Genomic DNA, 12,654 nt, shown 5'->3' on the forward strand with positions numbered 1-12,654 from the left:
CCTGGAACCATATATGTGTGTATGTGAATGTGTCAGGCTCGAACACCAATGCACCAACTGAATATTACGCTTGTTTCCAACTTAATGGTTTGGGGGTAGAGTTAAAAATATATATTATTTGGGCCATTCAAGATGAAAGGGGATTAAAAATGTGCATAGCTAGAGAAACATTAGCATTTCAAATGAAATAATATATATTATCCTTTTAGAAGGTAGGAAAGGGAATTTAATTTGGAACAGAATATACGTATATTTTAGTACAAGGGATTTTTTTTCCTAAGCCAAAAAAACAACAACACTAAATGTATTGCTAACCTGTCATGTTTCTATAATTCTCTGGCAGCTCTCTGTGGTACAGCTTATAGAAAAGGCCTGTATACACGGATGGAAATTCTCTCATGGTTAAATCAATTTTATCAAACCCTTCCCTATACCCATAAAGAAGCAATCTAGCAATACTGCTGGTGATTGGAGTAGTGTCTGATGTCTTGGCAAGCTCAGCTAGGTCCATCCACTCACACCTCAGGCACTCCTGTTGGCATAAACTGATTTTGAAAGAGGAAGGCTCCATTCGGCAGATGATGTACATATCCGACTTGCCAAAGGCTCCCGGGTGTCTGTGTTGCTGCCGTATGCTTAGGAGGGACTTGAATTCTGACTTAATGCCAGTCTCCTCGAAAACTTCTCGAACTGCTGTGTTCCCTAAGGAGGAGGAAAAGAAAGAGTTCCTTTTTTAAAAGCATTCTGTAATTCTCTCCTCCATCTTCTCTCTTGCTTTGCCATTAGATTTTCAGTTGTGGTAAACATGCATTCAACAGCACCACCCCTCCGTCTGTTAGACTGAGTGAAAAATATATCCCCCCCCCAAAGAAAAACCCATCTCCACAAAATACTTTGGTTGTAGATACAGTGGTGCCTCGCAAGACGAAATTAATTCGTTCCGCGAGTTTTTTCGTCTAGCGAATTTTTCGTCTTGCGAAGCACGGTGTTGGAAAATTTTTGGAAAAGCTTCAAAAATCACCAAAAACCTCAAAAAAGGCTACCACACCGCGTTCTATGAGTTGCTCCTCGAAGTCAAGTCGCAACTGTATTAACGGTGTTAAGAAAAAGGAAACAAACTTGCAAAAAACGCAAGACATTTTCGTCTTGCGAAGCAAGCCCATAGGGAAATTCGTCTTGTGAAGCAGCTCAAAAACCGCAAAACCCTTTCGTCTAGCGAGTTTTTCGTCTTGCGAGGCATTCGCCTTGCGGGGCACCACTGTACTATAAAAGCACTATTGCAGGTGTTTTAATTTGAAATGCAATGTATATGAAACCACCTTACACCAAACAAAGCAATTGCTGTCAAAGTTTTCTGTGCTTTTTAAAAACTGAGCTACCGCATTTATGATTAATCCTAGGTACGACCTGAATCATAAAACTGTAGAGTTGGAAGGGACCACCAGGAACATCCTAGTCCAGCCCCCTGCAATGCAGGAATAGTTTGCCCAGCATGAGGCTCAAACCCACGACCCTGAGAGTTAAGAGTCCCATGCCCTATCGACTGAGCTATCCCAGAGCTTCAAAACACAACCTTGGCCTTGAATATAGGCAGCATTAATAAATTTCTTAATTTCTGATATGTAAAACTTACATTTTGGAAATGTGTTTGTGGCTCTAAAAATAATTTTAAAAAGCCCAGTCCAGCAAATGCATAATTAGGAATTATGAAATTAGGTATATGTCTTATGTGAAATTATTAATCACTCTGTGGTTTTAATCATGGGTGATACACAGTATCAATGTCCATAAGTAAACTAAAATAAATGGGTTATACAGTGGCACTTAAAATTATTAGCACATGTGGAAGACAGAGCCACTCCTTCCAAGTAGTAAGTAGCCTGTTATTGCAAGAGTTCATTGTGGATTTAAGAGTGATCTAGCAATGGCATTATTGACATTAAAATCGTACATTGGATTCCAGACGCCTTGGGACTCTAACATTTTGGCTCCTGAACGCCACAAACCCTGGGCATGGGTGTTCCGGTTTGTGAACGTTCTTTGGAACCTGAACGTCCAATGCGGCTTCAGCAGCTTCCGATTGGCTGCAGGAAGCTCCTGCAGCCAATCAGAAGCCACACCTTGGTTGTCAAACATTTTCGGAAGTCGAAAGGACTTCCGGAACAGATTCCATTTGACAACCAAGGAATAAGATAATTTATGGCCCTAGAGTTATGTCTCCCATTCAAATGTTGAAGTGGGTTGTTCCCTGTTCTGAGTTTCCTTCATTTGAGGCCAATGAAGTTGGCAGATATTAAAATGTAAGATTCTAAATTAATTCCCCTAGCCTGCCTTACAGGGGCTGCTTAATTCCCTCTAAAAGATTGGTGATCACGACACTCTTCCCTTCCTACGTATGCTGTTTCCCCTCTCTTTCAAGTCTGGAGATATCTAAGGTTAGCATTAATTCTGCACAAACATTTTTCCTAGCTGTATTTAGCATGAAACCATTTTAGAAGCTTGGCTGGGTTAAAAGCAGGTTTGCAAACCATGTTTCGGCCTACAATGTCAGGGCAGCCACATTTATTTTAAAATAATGACATTATAACGTTCATATCATTTAACAAAATTTGCAACAGTCTGCCTTGAACATCATCCGATACAAAGGCACCACGAACCTTGAGAAACAACATAGTAAATTTTAAATAGGAGTAAATTTTAAAAAGGAGTTACTCCTGCACATAATCCATGCCATATAGCAAAATGTGAGTTGCACAGTACATGCTGATTGTCGATGCGTTAGCAAAATGTTGGCTGACTGCTTTGCTGTGCTACCAAATTGATATTCTGTCTTTAGTATGTTGATTCATACCATTGTTTTCCACCTTGCAGATGAAGTATATTTTGTGAAATTAACATATCTATTCAGAAATAGGTCCTGTTGAGTTCAGTGGAACTTATTCCCAGGTAAGGGTGTAGCCTAGGTTGGTAGGCTACAAAGTATGCTCACTTAACCAAAAAAGCAGTTTCACTGAAATCAACATGCTTCCAGTGTGACGAAATACTAAGTTAAGTATGTCATGACTAGATTAGTAAATTAAGACAGTTTTCACTGAGTTATTCTTTTAGATGTAAAATCATGCCATGCCTTGTGTATATAAATTAAGAAAAATTACTTATTAGGAATAAGGATGCAAACAATTTTGATGTGCTATAGGATTCGTCATTTTACCTACTTACAGCCAGAAGTTCCCATTTGCCTTCAACAGGTTTCAAAGAAATTGCAGGCCTGACGACTTGGGAGGTGAGGAAGAACCAACCTTATGTAATTACCGAAATAGCCAAGTACTTACCAATATCTTCACCGGGTTCAGACAATCCTCCTGGAAATTTCCATGCATTTCTTGTCTTAACAGGGGAATAAAAACAACCATATGGTTAATCTGTTTCCTTCGATAAGACACCAGAAATAAATTGCTGCCTCTCTTGACTGGTCCTTTCCTTTGTTTTTGCAAATGTGATCACCAAAATACAATTAGGTGTCTACGTGTTTTGCAATATAATAGGCATATAGTAGATGTCTATTACATTGCAATAAAACATACACTGATTTGTCTGATGACTGTTAGATGGTTTATACTTGCAACATTGCTGCTCATTAACAGTTTTTAAAAGCTGCTATAGGTAATTATATTCTATAGCCACAATCCAATGCTGAGTTAGGCAAGTTTAAGCCTATGACCTTAAGTGCACCTAACTCTCTGTTGGACTGGAGCCTATGTAATCTAATATTTAATCATGTATACTCTACTTCAATGTTTGCAAACACCAGTACATTTTCTAAACAGTGATTGATTGTAGTACTGTTCTATACTGCACTGGCTATGAATTTTTCTTTTGTGTCTGTAATAACCAATGCGTACCACATCATTTTTGGTTATGAAGCTGAAAAATAAAGCTGAAGTTCTTTCTTGTGTGCCATCTGATGAATCATGTGCTTGTGTAATTTTTAAAGACCAAAATGGATAAAGGTTTTTTACCAGCATGGTGTGATACCTACTGCTAATGACATTCGTTTCAAAGAAGTACAGGTATGTTGAATGCATTGTTTTGAGTTGCACCCCAGGAGTAACGCATTACATATTTCTGATTATCTTTCTCCTTTTGGTTAGACCAGCTTCAAATTAATATGTGGTTATGTAGAGGGGGGTGGGGACTGAGTGTTTCCTAAAGCAGTAGTATCCTTCCAACTCACTTGGTCAGTGCACCGTAAGAGAAGGAAAACTTTCTGTAGTCAAAAAAATAAAAATAAAAATAAAAAATTGTCCACTAGCACCTTATAGACCAACTAAGTTTGTTCTGGTATGTACATTTTCATTTTTGCATCCAAGGTCGAATGAACAAAAATGAGAATGTACATAATAATGATGATGATGATGATGATGATGAGGTTGCCGCCCAAGGGGGGATTAACCCTGGTGCTCAAAAGAGGTCCCCACCTCAGCTCTAGGCGATGCATCCCCATGGGATAAGCAAGTGTGTGTGCGAGAGAGAGTGACCTTCTGGCTTCCATAATGCAGCAGGGGCCATACTACAGAAAATTGCCTGTCCCATCAGAAGAAAAGAAGAAGAGGAGGAGTTTGGATTTGATATCCCGCTTTATCACTACCTTTAAGGAGTCTCAAAGTGGCTGGCTAACATTCTCCTTTCCCTTCCTCCCCCACAACAAACACTCTGTGAGGCGAGTGAGGCTGAGAGACTTCAGAGAAGTGTGACTAGCCCAAGGTCACCCAGCAGCTGCATGTGGAGGAGCGGAGACGCGAACCCGGTTCACCAGATTATGAGACTACCGTTCTTAACCACTACACCACACTGGCTGAGATGAGGGTATGAAAGCAGAGTGCAGAGAGACTCCCCCACCCCTGCTTCACAGCATATTAATGGGTTCTTCACTAATTTACCTATAGAACCAATTGGCGGGTAACCTATTTTGTTTCATGGGCCTTTAGACTTTGCTTTTCATGGCTGGAAACTGTTTTGCATTTTAATGCTCTTCAGCCATGACATCGCATGTGCAGCTCTTAACACAGTGCAGGTCACCGTTACACAAATACATAGACTTTGAACTTTCAATACATTTGGCCACACCACTGGAATCTAAAGTGCTGTGAAGTTTCTAAGCACACTGTTTCTGAATCTAAAAGTAGCTGCTGGCAAATTTCAAGCAACTTTTTTTTAAAAGGCAGAAAGCCAAATCCTTAACAAGTACAATATGGTTCTTCATAAACTCGCTCTCCCTTGCTTAAAAGTGTTTTAAAACGTATTTTTGGAGGAATTGTTATTTCTTGAATCTATTAATATTATATTCTCCATCACCCACCAGATACCCAGAAAAAAAGTGTTATTTTTTCCAAATTGGGATGTGTGAATTTTCCTGTGCTGCAAACTGTATAACTGTAGCCAGTTAACAGTTTACAATTTGTGTGTCAAACTTAAGCATTAACCTGGCAATTTGTCAAAACGCAGGCAGTTTTACATTACTTGCTACATTGGAGGATTTGTCCTTGAACTTTTGAATTACAAATGAAGCATATAATGCCTGCCTTTCCATTAATTAAATGTGCTGTATAGCTAGTGTGAGTTAAAAACTAATCATACAGCTAAGAAGAAGAAAAAGCAATTATTCGACCAGAATATCAGAAGGTAACTGAAAATAAGCAAGACCTTATAGAAAACAATAGAAATAAATGCTTCCTGGTATATATAATTTGGTTGCTGACTGAGAATTTTTAACTATCCCAGCATTTTTTTAGTATAGGTAATCAATGGTTTTAAGATATGGTATAAAATTCTTAAGAGTTTTATATTTCAGTTTATTATTTCTATGCCATTCTTAACGTATCTTTCATCAGCTATACTTTCCACTGAATTTAAGATACATAGCTGGATCCTCAAACTGTTAAGAGGATGGAGGTTTAATTCACCAAGTTATTGATTCATATCTACCTTAGATTTGTAGTGAGTGGAGGCAATTATCGTGTGATGGATATTCAGTGGCCGCCTTCCAGTTCCACATTACAGAAACCACCACGACCACAACTAACACTTGTGCTTTGGCAGGTTCAGCTATGAGGCCAAGCAGCGAAGTGTATATGTGCAGCTTAAATAATCTGGCGAGTCCCATGAATAGTGGTCTATTCTGGTTATCAGCTCAGATGCGTAATTTATTGCTGTGCTGGGGCTATAAATGCATCATGATGTCGCAGACAAAACACGCCTCTGTTTGAAAAAGAACCCACAGTGGTCACAGTATAACATGGGGATAAGTGGGTTTAAACCCCATGATTGACAACCCCAAAGGGCCAGGGTGCCTAACACTGCTGAATCATGGCTGGTGCTGGCACCCGGTTTGATGGAGCCTTAGACAAGATACCCTCGCTCGGGTAGGGCCCCCTCAAAGCTTACTGGGAGGTGGGAATGGGCGACAGCGCTGAAAGCATCATGCTCTTGCACTTCCTTCGTCCTGCACTATAAAGAGAAGTATGGGGTGAGGCATCCACAGCCACTATTATCTACCCAATGCCCAACACTCCTTTGCTCCACCTCCGATGTGTTTGTTGGGGGCGACAGTCAGAAGCTTTTGGGGCAAGAGAAGCAGTGGTAATGTAGCTGTCTGGCCCAGAACCTTTATTTATAGTGCCATGCCATATAAGCATGTGATGGGCCCTTCTGGGGCCCAGTATTTGCCCCACCTGATCATGGCTATTGGCTTTACCTGGTTTCAACTACAACTATCCTGGTTGCATAGCAGAAAATCCTCTTGGCTATGGTGTGATTGCAATGTCAGTCCAATCCTTTTCCTCTTTGGCCCCATTTTCCTAGCAAAGGGGTGGTTCAGCCACTGCTATCCACTGACTCTGCATGACTAATGTGAGTACGTCATCAAACGACCTCATGATGGGTGGGTATCTCTTGATGTTTGAGCGTGGGTTACAATGACTACGTTACATTGCCTTCAGCCCCAAGATAACCCAATACAGTAATATTGTACTGAGAGCCAGTGTGGTGTAGTGGTTAAGAGCGGTAGCCTCGTAATCTGGGGAACCGGGTTCGTATCTCCGCTCCTCCACATGCAGCTGCTGGGTGACCTTGGGCCAGTCACACTTCTTTGAAGTCTCTCAGCCCCACTCACCTCAGAGTGTTTGTTGTGGGGGAGGAAGGGAAAGGAGAATGTTAGCCGCTTTGAGACTCCTTAAAGGGAGTGAAAGGCGGGATATCAAATCCAAACTCCTCCTCTTCTTCTTCTTCTTCTTGTAGGGGCCATAAGGCTGATAAGACGTCAGTATACCTGAAGGAGCGTCTCCACCTCCATCATTAAGTCCGGACACTGAGGTCCAGCGCTGAGGGCTTTCTGGCGGTTCCCTCACTGCAAGAAGTGAGGTTACAGGGAACCAGGCAGAGGGCCTTCTCGGTCGTGGTGCCCACCTTGTGGAACGCCCTCCCATCAGATGTCAAAGAAATAAACAACTATCTTATATTTAGAAGACATCTGAAGGCAGCCCTGTTTAGGGAAATTTTTAATGACTGATGCTTTATAATTTTTTATGTGTTGTCAGCTGCCCAGAGTGGCTGGGGAAACCCAGCCAAATGGGTGGGGTATAATAAAATTATTATTATTATTATTATTATTATTATTATTATTATTATTATTATTATTATCTCATTCAAGTCCATAGGTCTAAATTAGGTTCAACACATGTATGCCAATGCAATTGACTCCTGCATTGTAGCTTTAAGTCATGTACAATTCAACATGGGTTACTGCTTACAGAGTGAATTGTACAGAGTAGAGTTACTCTGCCAGTTTTGGCTGCCTTGCTGTCTCTGCTAAAACTTTTAATAAATTCTCTTCAAACAAATTACAGCAGACGCCCAGTAGCTTATTTTTAAAACCTCAAATGTAGCTTGCTTTTTTCCCCCAAAATACCAAGAGAAATTAGGCTGCTCCTCGCAACTTAATGGTTTAATTTTTTCTTCAGTTTCCATCCTAGATTCTACCAAATCCATCTACTCCCTGTAATTCTGTCTGTAACATCCCGTAATGGCTATGAAACATTTAAAGGCACAAACAAGATATGTTCAACTTGATCCAATGCATTCTTACTCAGAAGTGTTCCACTGTGGTGGTCAATGGGACACTGGGGAGTGAGAATACATAACACTTCACTTTCAATGTACACTTGCTGATTATCTGTTAATTTAACAAATGGCTGAATTTCAACCCACCAAATAAAGAGTGTGTGAAGGCTCCACAAACTGAAAAAACAAAACCCACTCAAGCCTTAAGTTCAAACAAAAGATTATGAAGATAACATCAATTACTTAAAAGGAAAAGCAAAAGCAAAATGCCAGCATCAAAATCCAGTAAAACTCATAGTGAGCTTTTGTACAGATTGTTTAGGAACTTCCAGAACTGAATTACCCTTTGTAAATATAGTTAGCTAATGAAAAAGTATTACTTCAGACCATTGCTATCCCAACTAATCATTGACAAAAACAATGATCACAGAGATGATCTACACTCAAAAGTATTGGCCTTTGTCATTTTGTCACTACAGATGGAAGCGAATAAAGTTAACTTTTAACCATTACATGATATAAAAGACAAACAGGCTTGTTAATACAATTCACTACATTCAAGTCAAAGGGCTGGATCTTGATAAAGGCCAGAGGCAGAAATTCTGGTGGTGGCACTGTTCTGCAAAATGCTGTGCAAGAGCAAGTGGAAGACTTAGCGCAGGTGCTAAGCACGGACACATCTTGAGATGGTGTGCAAGGTCTTATGCACGAGACCATGCAATGCACGGATCTTGTGCCAAAACCTTCCAGCAAGCGGAAGTATGTCTCCAGCACCAAATTATTTCTTCTAGATAATGTGAAAGACTTACTTTATTCCTGTCCTGTACGACCAATACTTTCCCAGTGTGGACATCTAATACAGCACCTGTTGGAGAAAGAATATTTTCTGTATCCTCTGATTTTTAATGAAGAACCAATGATCGAATGTTATATTCAAAGCATTGGATGTTCTTTAAGGGGAGAGGGTGGAAATTAAGGGTGATTCTTTAGAGAAAAGATACCATTGGAAATGCCATCTCTCATGATGAAACCAATATAGTGATCACTTCCCCAAATCTGAAACAAGTGGCTCAGATGTGTCTTAGTTACGAGGCTGATGATCCACAACCCTGTCAAAATGTGCCTGCGTGTGTCTGATCTTTCCACTCTGCATCAGTTTTGCCCTCTGTCTCTCTGCCCACGTTACCCAAAATTTAAAGCCTCTTAATGGACAGGCAGTGGCTTCTGAATGCATGTTTAGGCACTGACTTCTGTGGGCTGCCAGCCTGTTCCATTTTAATCCTGCATTTTTGAAGGACAATGAGATTACATTTATGAAGGCATATATACTCCAAAGCAAAAGTATTTCCATATGCACGCTTAATAAACTAATCACACTTTTATGTGTGGGAGGAATGGTTTATAAATGAAACAGCAACCCTGATGTAACATTCTGAAAGGACATTCCTTAGGAAATTAGTCATAAGTCTTCCAGCCTATGCCATACAATGATATGACTTTGCCCTTCTGGTACATGGTTGGCAGCGTTCTAGTTGGTGTGGAATCTTATTTAGGATGCAAAGCAAAAGCTCAGATTAATTTGGAAGTTACCTGCTAAGAATGTGCTTGGCTTTTGTGTTACAAAAGGAGTCTCAGATTTCTATGACACTAAGTGTGAATGAGCAATCTGGCCAACGAATTCTGCACCGGCGGAAGTTTCTGAACAGTCTTCAGAGGCAGCCCTACATATAACACATTGCAGTAATTTAACCTAGAGGTTACCAGAGCATATTGAAAGCATAATACTATTTTTAACAACATAGTGAAGTGTATGACTCACCGGACATTTTACTTTTGTTTCAATTATAATGTCCTTTTTACTTTTGTGTTGTAAAAAAGTTTGTGCGAAAAATAATAACCATACAGTATGTTATTATTAAAACCTTCCTGTGCATTGAGTTACTGCAGAAATAGGCAGGAAGTAGTGTTTGTTTGAAATGTAAGTGGTTTAGGGCAAATCTAACTACCATTATATTTCAAAAATCGCTGAGGACAACAGGGTTTCTTTAAGAAACTGAGATTGGCATGCATACCCTGACAGTGCTTTCAGCATTATATTTTCACCTGACAGAGGCAGGCTCTTACAGTTACCTGGAGATGGAAATAGCCTGCAGGAGTGAGGTACTGATACAAAAAATGTTCATTTGTGGTGGTTCTAAGTAAGGAGAGGTAGGGTGTGGGGAGGCCAGATAACAGGCACACAGCACAGGCAGCCAGTGACTATGCAATGTGCCAGCCCCATGTCCAACCTGGGAAATTGTGCTTGTCCTTTCAGATACCTCTCAGGTCTATGGCGGCTGCTGCTGTTGAATGCCAGGTTGGCTTTGATTAAGACCTCCCTCAGTCATGATCTGATTGTGGATGAGGAGGCTGATCTGGTCTGTATCACTGAGACCTGGGTGAGCGAGCCATGTTTTAATTACTGTACAGTCGTACCTTGGTTTTTCAAACAGCTTAGTTCTTGAACGTTTTGGCTCCCAAACGTCGCCAACCTGAACAGTGACTGTTCCGGTTTTTTAACTATTATTGGATGCCGAATGTCCGATGGGCTTCTGATTGGCTGCAGGTTTTTGAACGTTTTAAAAGTTGAACGGACTTCCGGAACGGATTCCGTTCGACTTCCAAGGTACGACTATTGTTTTCCCCATAAGCTCAAAAACATGCTCAAACATGCCCTTAAAAACAAATCAAAAAAGTATTTTTTGTCTTTGCTGCCCTCTACAGATTTAGCTATGCTACAATCCTAAACCAACTTTTTGTGGTCTGGAAAATTTTGTGAATTGAGGCGGGATCCACAACTCTGGTTATTATTAGCCACCAACACAGACAACAATACACAATGTTTCTCTCTCTCTCTGAAGCTCACCTGCAACTCCTACTTGATGAGTAGCATAATGGGGTAACCTGCTGTGTCCTTCTGCTAGCCAAAGGGTGAGTGTGGCAGAGTCCGATTCTGCATGGTGGAAGGCAAAGCCTTGCTCTGCAGCCACAGCTATAAATCTGCTTTGTAGAATAGGAACATGCAGCCAGACTGCTACGTAGCCTTCTGTTCTCCATTGCCTGATAGAATCTGGGAGGAGAGAAGCACAGAAGAATATACTGATGTCTATGCTGGCCAGGTGGGGCTCGCTAGCTCTTGGAGGCTTGGAACAAGTGAGGGTCACTTGCCTCATCAAGCCCTCTATATATACAATGTCCATATACCGTATAAGGGGTAGCTATGGTTGCTTCAGTGATAAAAGAAATATGTGCACAAGTTAAAATGAATGATCTGCTGATCCGCTAAAATGAATGATCCTTTTGAATGATCCCTTGTATCTGAAAGCTAAATGCTGGCATTAATCACACTGGCTGTATTTGTACAGAGATACAAAAAAACAGGCAATTTGGCTGCAAGATACAGTTGCTTTTCTCCTTCCTTTGTTGTGCAAGAAAACTAAATATGGATTCAATTAATTCCATTCGGACTGGGCAGGAAGCCAGGATATGAAGCTATGATTCGGATGAAACAAGGCATGGGGGGATTCTAAATCCTATATCGGCAAATCCAGGTTGCATCATCGTTATATATGACTGGACAGTGTTGCGCAACCAACAAGCTGATCGCCCACCAGGAAAAAAGGAGAATAAATGAGCGAGCTTTGGTCTGCCAGGCAGCTCCTCGAGCGCCGACCCTGCAAAGACGCGCCAGTCTCCCCAGAGGCTCAGCAAAATGACTTGCCCTGCAGGCACCTCCGAAAGGTTTCTGGCTCCAGGCTCTCCGGGGAGCGCAGCTGGGACAGGCGCACGCTCAGCCCGCCAAACTTATCCCGCAGCGGCTGCAGCCCGGCCTCGGACAGGCCAGAGGCGGCGGCGGCGAAGTCACCTCGAAGGCGGCCACTCGAGCAAACGCGGCGCGGAGGACGAGGCTGCAAGAGCCGGCAAGCCAACGGCAAGAGCCGCCGGCCCCGCGCCGTCCACCCGGCCCCTAACATGGCGGCAGCTCCGGCGACAGCAACAAGCGAACGCCTCAGAGATAGGAAACGGGGAAAAGGCTAATGGGGTAGACTTCCGGTAGTCATGGGTAAAGCTTTGCTCGCGTCCTCCTGGAAAGCGAAGTAGGGGCGGTTCGCTTTGCCTCGCCGCGTCTCTGCTGTTAAGAGAGAGAGAGAGAGAGAGATGGATGGATATTAAACTTTAGTTATTTATTTGATTGCATCTGCTGTTACAAGAGAGAGAGAGAGAGAGAGAGAGAGAGAGAGAGAGAGAGAGAGAGATGGATGATGTAAACTGCGGTTAGGCGTGCAGTGGCAAAGTAATGTGAGAATAGCAGTGAAGCGATGAAAGCGGAGGTGAAACCACTCTAAAGCGGCAGTCCCGCACCCTCTTACCTTGAAACCGATGGGACTTAATTTTAAGTGGACACATTAAAAGGGTGCAATCATATGCATACCTAACTGGCAATAAGCCCTATTGAACTTCCGAGCTAGGCGCAGAATTGCGCTTCACGACCACTAT

The 12,654-nt window shown here is 41.7% G+C and overlaps 1 protein-coding gene across 1 annotated transcript; it reads right to left on the minus strand.

Moving 5' to 3' along the window:
• Nucleotides 1-305: 305 nt before the first annotated feature.
• Nucleotides 306-12,131, minus strand: NUDT6 (nudix hydrolase 6; the record flags this gene model as incomplete). Its single annotated transcript, XM_083460357.1, has 5 exons — nt 306-702; nt 3,333-3,387; nt 8,928-8,983; nt 11,024-11,227; nt 11,879-12,131. The coding sequence occupies 5 exons, from the start codon at nt 12,129-12,131 to the stop codon at nt 311-313; spliced, it is 960 nt and encodes a 319-aa protein (XP_083316483.1). The 3' UTR covers nt 306-310.
• Nucleotides 12,132-12,654: the final 523 nt, after the last annotated feature.

The sequence above is a fragment of the Podarcis liolepis genome (assembly GCF_965112155.1).
Source record: "Podarcis liolepis genome assembly, chromosome: 9".
In the NCBI taxonomy this organism is placed as follows: Eukaryota; Metazoa; Chordata; class Lepidosauria; order Squamata; family Lacertidae; genus Podarcis; species Podarcis liolepis.